Raw genomic sequence first — 12,364 nt, forward strand, 5'->3', positions numbered from 1 at the left:
TAAATATATATACATCAGTGGAAAGATCATATATAAAACCACATTCACAGAATATTTTCTTTCAAAATTATAAATGTAGGTAAGATGACATTGTATAGTCATATAAAATTTCAAGGCTAGCTAGTGAGATAAAATTGACAAACAATGAATCAAAAGCTGAAAAATCAGGAATAGTGTTTTCACTAACATGGTCGAGTTTGATACTGGAATTTAATTTGTATGGTTGTCTTGTCTATGATGCTCCCTCCGGTTTTAATTAAATATATGGCACAATTGATTTTTTTCTCAAACTTTCATCACTACTATCTATTCAATAATTTAGTTAAGCAAAGTGAAATAAGTACTACTAGACCTATGATCAAAAGTATTTTGAGTGTGTCTTGTATGTTTGTCTATTTGTACAAATTTTCTAGAAAGGACGAATATTCAAATGAAGAAAAGTCAGTGGTGTCATATATTTAAAAGGAAAGGTAATAATAACATATTCCCTTTTATATGAGATTGTTTTTTATATTTTTAAAATACCTTTATCGAATGTTCTTTTCAAATTTCTACATAATAAAATTATGGTTCATACTACATGATATTTTTTGTCCATGATAACTAGTTGTATATATCGACCTGTATTGGAGATCGATGTGAAGCCGCACCCACCTATATGCCAACTGCCAGAATCCAATGGATTGTGGTGTAGGCTCCAATTTGCATGCTGCTGAATACTCCATTTATTATTAGAACTTAGAAGACATTTTTTAATTTTAGAAGTCATATACTATTTTTACTTAAAAAAATCAAATTACGTGTACATTTAGTACATAAAATTTATTAGATTTTCTCCGGTGCTGGGGATAAATGAGATCCGTTCATTGCCTATAATCTGACAATCTAAGATAGAAGGTACTGATGGAAAGGTATTAAAGTGTGGGCCAGGTATTAACTTAAAAGTTTTGGTGGGAGGTTAGATAAGTAAATTTCTCCCCATCGCTTCAAAAGGTGTGTAAACTGATAGCTTCTTCTATCACGTACGGTGTTTTCTTGTTTCGTCCGGCGGCCAAACTGAGATGCATGGTGATCGTACAACTGATATAAAACTAAACTCTAGTAATCGATTCGTCGAGTATTCCGTGTCCAATTACAACTCACCAAATTAATCATAAGCTGATTATCATCGAAGGCTTCACAAACAGGGATTGATTTCTCTCTCACTAACGAGGATTGATAGGTATTCGTCTCTCGTGTGTACATAGATGAATGGATGAGGAAATACGTGATAGGGTCCTAGACGATTCTGGGACAGCGGCACAGCAGAAAGAATTATAATTTTGGATCAGCAATATACAGTTAAACAAACGCTGAAACACATGAATAAGGATTAGGAACTAGAACGAGCGCGCTAAAATAGGGAGTTGTTGCCGCAGGCCCGACAGAGCTAATGATTAACATGCCTGTAAACAATTACCAAATTACCCATATTCAAGTTATTTTTATTCCTAATTTACCTTTTATGATCAACGGTGAATATTTATTAGACATGAAGGTACCCAGGATACCTTCCAAGCACCGTAAAATGTCTCAAATTTTTTTTATTTTTTTTGAACGACTCGCACAAGACGGTGCGAAGTTCTATTGATAGAGCAGGAAAAAATTACAAGATTACAACCCTGGAGGGTCGTAACAAGGAAAAAGAAAAAAATATACCGCCACCCACACACCGACAGCGCCAAGACACATAACCGGGAGAAGGCTAACACCGGACCGGCCACCGCTAAGCGTGACCGGCCGCCGCTAGACGACAAAGGAATACAGACGAGATCCCCCAAAAGAACACCCTCAGAACCAACGCAAAGCCAACTCCTAAAGCATGCTTGCACCGATCGAGAGGCTTCGGCTAGGGGATGTCAAAACGACGTCTTCAAGAAGAGAAGCGACGGAAAACCGCCGCCCCCGTCCGTCAGGGCTCAAAGGAGCCAAGACTGGGCTTTCGCCCGGCAACCACCCGTGAGGGATGAGACAGCACGACAACGCCCTCAGGAGGGGGAATTAACCATCGTTGCAAGCCCGGCCAAGGCCGGGCTAGGTTTTCACCCGCTGCTCAACACCTGCGAATCCACGGCTGATGCACCGATGCTCCACCACCAGTCAACCTCTGCCGACATGTGGGACCACTGCACCGGCGCCCCCGCCGGCCAGCCTTCGTGCACCGAAGACCGCGCCACATTCACCGGCAGCTCCTCCTCGCACCAAGGTCGCCTCCTCCACCGCCGGCCGCGCCTCTCGCGCCAAGCCGGCCTCCTCCACCGGACGCGCCTCGCGTCAATCCGGCCTCCCACCACCGGCCGCGCCTCTCGCGCCAAGCCGACCTCCATCTCCACCGCCCGCGCCTCTCGCGCCGAGCCGGCCTCCGCTACCATCGGCTGCGCCTCTCTGCGCCAAGCCGGTTTCCGACCCTCCTCCAACCATTGCCGCGCCGGCCAAATGCAGCCGTCTGCCACGCCCTCGACTAGCTGTCTGAGGCCGCCATGCCTCCTTCCACCGCCACCGCCGCCCTTTCGCGGTCATCAACGCCCGTTTCCGGTCGTCAACACCGCGTTCGTACCCCCGTCACCGCATCCGTCCCCGCCGCCATGCCTACTTCTCCACACCTTCCCCGTCGCCGCATCCGCCACCGTCGGCAGTCGCCGCCGCCAGACACGGCCGCCACCGCCGCGGCGCTGCCTCACCAGCTGCCACCACAGCAGCCATCCGCTCGCCGCCACAGCTCGCCAGCCGCCGCCTCGTCGCCAACCGGTGCATCAGTAGCCGCCGCCACCGTCACCGCCTCAGCAGTCACCATAGCAACCGCCGCCTCGTCACCAGCCGCCTCCTCGCCAGCAGTCAGCCGCCGCCGTCCTCTACCGCCGTCGGCAGCCGCAGTCACCGACGCGGATGCCAACCAGCCGCAGTCGCCACCAGCCGCAGCCGCCAACTCTAGCGCCGCCGCGTCGTCCACCGCCGCCACCTTCCTTCCTCGCCGCCGGCTGCCGCTCCCCCAGATCTAGCCAGCACCGCACGGATCTGGGCATCGCCACCGTCGAGCGGTGTCCCCAGCCGCCACCTCCCGCGCCGCGTCGTCCACCGCCGCCACCTTCATTCCCCGCCGCCGACTGCCGCTCCCCCAGATCCGGCCAGCCATGGCGGATCTGGGCACCACCGTCGCCGACGAGCGGCGTCCCCAGCCGCCGGGCGCGAAGGGGAGAGAGGCCCCGCCGCCGCCGTCTTTGCGGGCGCACGGCTTTGCCAGCGCCCGCTCAGGCGGCGGCGAGGCGGGGGAGGAGGCGCTGAAGACGAAGAGTGTCTCAAAATTTAATTATACCAAAAAATTACATTACCCTCTATCATCATATTGACTTCTTATGCTATCAACAGGTTGGGCGAAACATGTGTGGAACTTCATCATATTGACCTCGTTAAATTTGTGATTTGTGCTTATGTCTATGCTTTATAAATTTGCGATATTATTGCATTTAACATACTAACTTTATTCTTTTACCGGCACAAGTTAGGAGCATTAATTGGAGAGATAAATCTTGCGGCTATTAGAGGATAAATATAGCTATATCTTCTTACCTGCAGAAGTCATATCTTCGAAAGACAAGGCAGCTTCCGTATGAAACAGAGAGAACTACTGCAATTTTCGTGTAGAACAATTATTGTTTCTAAAATGTCTCAAACAAATAATTATGTGGCATTTAACTACAACATTCTTGTTTCAACTGTGCATTACATAAATCATAATATTACTTCTTTCAATTTTAAATTAACTTCGCATAATGTGATGGTCCTCTTTTCGAGAAACATGCACAGTTTGGTTTTGAGACTTGTCACTTTTAATTATTTTAAGTTTATGGCGATTTATTCCTATGTAAGATGAGTCTATGTAATTGTGGAGTGTAAGTGTATGTGATGAATGGGTGAGGGTTACAATCCGTCACATATATATGTTCTATTCTGCAGTGCTTGATATATATTATCAAGAGCTAGGAGCACATATTTAATTTGCAAGAAGTTATTTTTCAAAGTTAAATATTATTTTTGAAAAGAAATACATACACCGGACAGAAACTAAAGAAGCTATGCTTGTTACACTTCTTAATTGCTCTATTTAATTAAGTTGTGCTAAGCATAATACACATGTACACATATTAGTGTATAGTATACTAGTAGTGGGCAGTGTCGTGATCAAATTCAGTTTATCATATCCGGTAAGACTTACTAGCTCTCCATGCAAGTTAATTATTTGGTCATGTTTGTACATGAAAAGGTTAGATCAAAGATGTAACTCCCCGTTCAAGAGAGATCTCTCTCAACTCTATAATTAAAAGGATGGATTAAGTTTTGGATTTTCGTGGCACGCTTTTTAAACCGCTAAACGGTGTGTTTTGTGCGAAAACTTTCAATATGAAAGTTGTTCTAAAATACTATCAGATTAATCCATTTTCCAAGTTTGTAAAAATTAAAACTTAATTAATCACACGCTATTACCATCTCGTTTTACGTGAAACATTTAATTTTCATCTTTATCTTTATCTTTAAGAGATTCAAACACCACCATATGTATAATTTAGGTCTATCTAAAAACGTAAGGTTTACGAGTGAAAAACTTTCAAATATAAGTATTATATTATTATGATGCAGTTATATTAAAAAACTTTCGCAAGTTTTATGAGTGAAAAACTTATATAACTATAATATAATTAGGGCAACCACAATGTATGAAAAAGGTGACCTTAAGGTAATGATTGCACTTGTAAAGTGAGCTATATACATTGTGGAAAGTAGCATTAGTTTAGGGTGCACCTTATGTTTAAGGTCTACCACAAGCAAAAAGAAAATATTTTTTCTCTCTCATTCACTTCATGAACAAGAGATGAAACAATTATTTTTCCATTCTATGTGGGTCCATCTTATGGCTAAATTCTAACCATAACATTGTGGGTATGGCTTTAACAATGACTCACTATTCATAGGGCCCACCTTAAGGTTACACTACACCACAAATATTGAGGATGCCCTTATGATGTAGTTACGCTATACTATACTGTACTATAGTCAATGTAACTAAAAAAAGAAGTGTTGATAGCTCAGCGGTAGGACACGCTATGCCTTATAAGAGAGATGATGTGTTCCATTCTGCCAGTACGAAGTACGGAGTATTGGTTTTCATTTCCCCCGTGCACCACCAATCTTGAAGCGCTAATGTGTATCCCTCCGTCCCATAAAGAAGCTACTCTGGAGTAGTACTAGTATCCAGCAAGTGTGAATGCAGTTGTCTTTAATTTTTTTCTCACCCATCGATGCTAATGAGCCGACTGAGCAGTCACTTCGTAATCAGCAGCGGTTGAATGCTTCTTGTTTTTTTAGAAGTCGTCTTTTTACGGGACAAACTCTTCTCGCTAGAAATTCTCTCTTTTCGGGACGGAGTCTTACTCTAATTTTTTTTAGTTGTTTAATTACTAGTAAAAGATACATAGGCTATTAGTTTAATACATCATATTTTTAATGGAAAGATGAAACTTTAAAAAACGATTTTACCCTTGGGCAGTTTTAATTGGAACAGATTTTGGTTTAATTTATACATGTTTGAAAAATTCAAAACTTGACTTAGATTATAAAATTCGCTGAGTTTAATCAGTTGATTAACTTGCGTCCACTGTTTCAACGGTGCTGATCAATGCTTACATGATTGCCTCCAATATAGATGGTGACGTGTATAAAAGCAAGTTTGATAGTACACCTGGCTTGCAATATAGGAGTACATAATATCTACGAGAGTAGCCACATCAGCCGAAAACAATGTTAAAGAGTCTACATCGGCGGAGCCACGTACCCCCAGATAGTTCGGGCTAGGTGGGCTTAACAAATTAACAAGTGCATGCAGCAATGAAATTGGCGATGCATGGCTCCATCCCTATAAGAGAAAGTATTTAGGGATTGGTAGAAATGATTGGACGGTATAATCAACAAGAACTCTAGGCTTCTTAGGCTGTGTTCGTTTAGAACTAATGTTCCCAATTCTTCCATCTCGTTTTCCACGCGCACGATTTTTAAACTGATAAACGGTGCGTTTAGAGTTGTTCCCAACTCTCCCATCTTGTTTTTTCCGTGCCAGGGAGGGTCACTCCCGAACACAACCTTAGCTAGCTCGAGAGCTTCGCATACTTTGTACGAACTTTGCATATGGTGAACAAGAACAGGTGTAAGCCGGTTGTCACCTTCGGGAGGCCTAAACCTATATATATGTTATATGTGTTCATCTTTTTCCGAGCACTATTGGACAAGACAAGTGCACCCAGAGCCTTGGTCCATCTTGGACAAGTGATTTCTCACATTTGTCGGTGCTCATATGTCGACACATAGTCCGGCTATTAGATACCAACTTCACCACCAATAACTTCTCATGGGGCCATGGTGCTAGCACAACTGCATGGCATTTTTACAATAAACAGTTGATGGTGGAGCACAACGCTTAATTTACAAGTGTTCTCGTTCGTTATTGAGGTAATCCCAACCATATCCGATGAAATTTGCCTAGTACCACCAAACTCACCATTAGCGATTACATCTTAGCTCTAGAGATCGAGATTGCTTGAGTATGGTTGGGTGATATAATACATGAGCCCATAAAAGACACACGCTAGCTAGAGGAGTACTCCAGAAAGCATCTGCTTTCGCTATCTTTCAATGCCTCTCTTGTCCACATAAAAGCACACATTGATGTAGGCTTGGCTAATATAAATAGCTGGTATGTGTGGGTTTCTTATGACAAAAACATACCAAGACATGTATAAGCTTGTGTGGTGATCAATTGAATCATTGCTTTTTCATAAACGCATTTGCAAGTCTCCTTTTTTTATATGTAAACCCATTAAAATTTATAAAATTGAATAAACTCTAACAAAATATGAAGCAATGGTATTCAATCCTATAGAGAAAACTCTTGGCTCTCCATGGCTGATGCATAGCATAGCATAGCTAGGTCTCTGTAGCTCTAGCTCATTAGTTATACGTGCATGTATCGACGAGGATGATCACGCGCGGGTCTAAGTAGCTAACAGCGACTGTTTGTCCATCATCGGTCAGAGAAATTAACTAGCGCGCGCCAAATATCATATGGTCCTGTGTCAAGTGTGCATTTAGCCGCGGGCGACCGCGAGCAAGCCAGCGAGCGGCTGTCAGCATCGGTGATCCATCGCGTCTCTCCGTCGGGTGAACCTTCGCTGCAACGTACAGTACTATGTATACGTACTATTCAGAGGCCACTGCACTAGCTCTCATAGCTACGTCTCTTTTGCCATACATCATTGTCAAATAATCAAAAGCTCGCTATTTGGCTGGGCCTCGCGTGCGTAATTCGTTAAACTGTACCTAGACGTGCATTCATAATATGGAATTGATGCTACTATGAAATCCGAAGGCGCGCGCATGCGGCTGAGAGATTACTCGATCCGTTTCAAAAATGAATTATTTGTGATTCTAATTAATTTTACCTTTAGCTGTAGCTCTTTTAAGCAAAGGTCGGAATGTTTCATTCCATTATGAAAAAAAAATTAATTTTACCTTAAGTTAGACATTAATTTGTATGTGTGACTATCTGTTTCAATAAAAAAACTTAGTTTAACATCATAATGTTTCTGTTTTAATAGTCATCACGAGAAATACGTTCATAATATATATATTTACATGTCATTAAACTACACTAATTATCAAAGATTGATGATTAAAGATATAAATATTTGACTTATGACAAAATTAGAACGACAACTAATTTAAAACAGTATGTGGATTTTAATCACTTTAAAAGTTGATAGTTAAAAATATAAATATTTAACTTAGGACAAAAGAACCACAATTAATTTAAAATAGAGGGAGTGTATGAATTTAAAACGTCCTTAGTGCAGGTTCCCTAAACGTCACTTAAGTTTACGCACTAATTGTGTGGGCAACAGTGCTAGTTGTTGAACTAGCACGGATGAGTTTGCACACATGTTTTTAAAAAGGAAAAAGTACGAATTACCCCCGAACTTTTGCGGTCGTCCGAATTATCCCCCGACCACAAAACCGGATATTCTTCACCCCCAACTATGCATACGGACGAAATACCCCCCTCAATCCAATCCGCGGTGGTTTTGGTCTACGTGGCTTACACATGGCAGTCCAGTCAGCATTCTATTTTTTTAAAAATAGTGGGACCCGCATGTCATACTCCTCCACTCTTCCTCTCTTCTTCTCTCTCTCACTCTGTCTCAACGGCAGGCGGGGGAAGGTGACCGGGGGGGGGGGGGGGGGGGGGCCCGGGCGCGACGGCCTCGGCGCGGAGCTGCGGCGCCGCTGTGCTAGTCACCCAGGACCCGGCGCTCCGGCCCCGCGCCAAGATGGAGCTCGGCTGCCTCATGCGCGCCAACATCGCCGCCAACGACGACGCCCACACCTGTGCGCTGCAGTGGGAGGATGACGACGGCAGTGGCGGACGGTGACGCGGGGGCGGCGGCGCGAAGCGGCGCGTTGGCGAGGCAGACGAGGCCCGCACGGCCGCCGGCGGCGTGCCCGCGCGCCGCGAGCGCGCGGTTGCGGCGCCGGAGCCGCCCGGCGCACGCATGGAGCTCGTCGGCGTCAGCGTCGGCCTCCCTCTCCGGTGGTTGCAGCGCGTGCGGAGCTCGTCGGCGTCGGCGTCAGCCTCCCTCTCCGGCGGTTGCGCGCGCGCGGAGCTTGTCGGCATCGGTGTGGGCCTACCTCTCCGGCGGTTGGGTCGTCATCTCTCTCACACACACACTACCTCTTCTCCCGGCGGCGGAGGAGGCGGGGCAGGGCGGCGCAGAGGCAGGGGGGACACGGAGCGTCGGCGTGCTGGTCTCATCTCGCGTCGCCGCCCTCCCCCGAGCGCCGCCCGCCCACCGCCCGGCCCACACGCTGCATCCGCCTCGCTCGCGCCGCCGCCCACCGCCCGCCTCCGCGCGCCGCATCCGCCTTGTCTCGCGCCGCCACCCACGGCCCGCCTCCGCGCGCCGCATCCGCCTCGTCTCGTGTCGCCGCCTCACTCGCGCCGCCGCCTCCTCATCTCTTGCCGCCGCCCACCGCCCGCCCTCGCGCGCCACCGCCCACCGCCCGTCCCCGCACGCCGCCTCCGCCTCGCTCGCACCCTGCCTCGCTCGCCGTGAGATGGTGATGGAGAGAGAGATGAAGAGTGACAGAGAGAAGTGAGAGTGAGAGAGAGTAGTGTCTGACACGCGGGTCCCACAATTTTTTTTAAATAGAATGCTGACTAGACTGCCACGTGTATGCCACGTAGACCAAAACCACCGCGGATTGGATTGAGGGGGGTATTTCGTCCGGTATGTATAGTTGAGGGTGAAGAATATCCGGTTTTGTAGTTCGGGGGGGGTAATTCAGACGACCGCGAAAGTTCAGGGGGGTAATTCATACTTTTTCCTTTTAAAAAACAGGCAGCTCGGCTTGATTCGAGATGATCCATCATAGCTAGATTCATAACAAATTCAATCACAGAACCAACCTCTCAAAACATTAATCTCAGATTCAATCACAAATAGCTAGATTCATAACAAATTCAATCACAAATAATAGATAGAAATTACTCCAACAAATCAATAATTTTAATATCCAACAGAGATCATTAACAAAATATTCATCCAATAGATCGAACAACAATTTCAACAAAAAATTCCAGCTATATTGATGTCATTCCTCCTGCCAAGGACCAAGCCTGTACATGGACCCGCCGTTGCACCCCCCCCCCCACACAGCCCTACTACCCTCTCCACCCACAGCCCGCCACTGCTCCCGGCGTGCCCTCAGTCCATCCACTAAATCTGGCTAGATGGAGCTTCGGGGCCATCGTTTATGGCCACCATGCTGCCGCCTCCTATGTGCCGGAGAGGATATGGATCAGGCGAAGGAGAGATAGGCTCATAAGGGGAGAGGTGGGTGAATAAGAAGATGCAGGCACCCGACGGTGGTGAGGGAGAGGCTAACGTCATTGCACGTCAGAGGTAGGATTTAGCCTTTCTGGGGTGGTCACTCGCCGGCGGTGGCAGTGCAATAGAGCTTGTCTAGTGAGATGACAAGCTGTTGATTGTGGAGAGAGAGAGGAAGAAGGAGGTACCGAGAGAGCAAGAGGGAGAGATGGAGATCACAAGAAATTTATGGGTAACATGGTAAGGAAGAGTAGAGGAGAGGACTTAAAACATGTTTTCACTGCTTGGTTTAGCTTATAGCTCAGCTCGATCATTTTTTAGTGTAGGATTATTAGAAAAAATGGTCACAGAAGTGGGGGTCATAAATGCCGATTGGTGGCATAAACCGGCATTTTAGGAAACACCCTGGTCATCTAGCCAATTAGATCTAAACCGGCACCTCTCATCACGGCTGGTTGCTTCAGTACTGTCACTAAAGAGGGCGCGAGCGGAGCGGTTGTGTTCTAGGTTTTTCTTAACCGGTACTAATAGAGTGTTACCTTTGAATAATTTTGTGGTAGTGGGATCGTTTTAAATATGTGTACGCATGTGTCATTTACATAAGTGAGTATATGCGTGAATATGTGCATCTGTGTATGTATTATGCTTAAAAAGTATGTTATTCATTGAAGACCGGTTGGTGCATCTATGTGTTGAGGATGTATAAGTTAGTATCTATATGATTTCTGGAATATATACATAGGGACATATCTTTGGTAGACCCGCACCTAAAATAAGTAGTAACAAACAATAACTTAATCTCAACCTCCTTTTCACGCACGCATGGGAAGCTAGCTTGACTGTGCTTTGCCAAAGATTTTTTTATTAGCTATATAACATTCAACAGTTTTTTTTAAGAAAATCATTCAAATGTAACTATACTATAGTAAAGTGTAATTACAAATGTAACGTGGCCTGTTGGCTAGTCGGGTAAGTTTTTCATGAAGTAGAAACCCTTGAAGATGCACGCACTAGCTATTTTTCCCCCTCTTCTGCATGGATCTCGAGGCAATCAACCATTAGAAGTTTGAATGTTTTGGAAGTGAAAAACTATAGTGGATATTTTTTAGCAATTGTTTTTTCTCTCCAATAGAACCATATACTACTAATCATGTTCAATTGTAGCATCACTAGCTTCCAGGGGCGGATCCAGAAACAAAAAGTTGGGGGGACTCAACATACTGAGTACACCGATATAAAAATATAATCTCAATATTAGACTATGCTAAAATGCTATTATGAGGCCTTTAACACTTCCTATCTTATCAACTATGATGAAAAAATTGAAGGGGGGGCTTAGGGGGGTATCCATGGGTTTTGTGGGTGTAGGGGGGACTTGAGTCCCCCTTGCACCCACGATGGATCCGCCCCTGCTAGCTTCTGACCTGGACTATTCATGGATGTCTTGAAACCGGTTCTATCTCCCTCTTCTCTCTCACAGAGAACCTGATCTCTCTCTCCCTTCCACTCTAGCTTTCTGAGAACTGATCACTGTACTGTCCTCTCTCTCTAGTCTCACACTGTAGATTCGAATGCACCATCTGTCAATTACGTGCACGCGGGAGATTTTCTATGGGCTCTTTTCAACACATTTACGTACGCACACTTGTGATGACTGACCACGATCGATCAATATTTCTGCAAACTGAAGATAAAAAAAATAAATTTCTGCAAACTGTCATTCTCCCCGATTTATATAACTAACCTGTATAGATGATCAATTATATAAGTACATGCATGTCCGTCCATATATACTCCCATTTACCAACAAGCTCCGAGATGAGATGACGACGACGTCTCCTGTACGCATATGTGCTGTTTGTTGATGTGAACCGGTTTGAGGGTTTTCGATCCGTCCTCCGATCAACGCGCGAGGCCCGTGGCGACGTCTACACGCGACCAACCAGTAGTACGTACACATGTCGTGATTAATTTCGCAGACCCACGAACAACTACTCGCGGGTCATGTCAAATCGATCCATCAACTGTTTGCGAGCAGCTGAGACCGTTAGCCTTGTCTTCCAAAGCGCCGCACTAGCTAACGGCCAGGTTTGATCCGGCAAATATAGTCCAAACGAGATCGATCGGTTTCAAATCGGCCTCAAGGACTTTCAAATCAAAGCTCTTCGATTCGATCTAGCTAGCTAATTCGAATCAGCAAAAGATCACAACTAACGCCAAAGCGCGGTTACATATATATATATATATATATATACATAATAATTCATATGCGCCTATACATGTCGTCGTCGTTGTTGTCTGTATATGTACGTATAATCTCTCCAGCTCGTTGTTAATCAAGTGCTATTTTGACATCGACGTGTATGGTCTTAAAACGTCCGTGTGATTTATTAGTT

General features: G+C 45.3%; 1 protein-coding gene across 1 annotated transcript; it reads left to right on the plus strand.

Annotated features, from left to right (window-relative positions):
* Positions 1–2,519: 2,519 nt before the first annotated feature.
* LOC136355187 (classical arabinogalactan protein 6-like) lies at positions 2,520–3,038 on the plus strand. The gene has a single exon (XM_066307494.1). It carries the CDS (start codon positions 2,520–2,522, stop codon positions 3,036–3,038), a length of 519 nt encoding a protein of 172 aa, XP_066163591.1.
* The last annotated feature ends 9,326 nt before the right edge of the window (positions 3,039–12,364 follow it).

Source organism: Oryza sativa, chromosome 1, assembly GCF_034140825.1.
Source record: "Oryza sativa Japonica Group chromosome 1, ASM3414082v1".
Classification (NCBI taxonomy): Eukaryota; Viridiplantae; Streptophyta; class Magnoliopsida; order Poales; family Poaceae; genus Oryza; species Oryza sativa.

Coding starts and splice junctions, on each gene's coding strand:
- LOC136355187 (XM_066307494.1), top strand. CDS start 2,520: ATGCCTCCTTCCACCGCCACCGCCGCCCTTTCGCGGTCATCAACGCCC.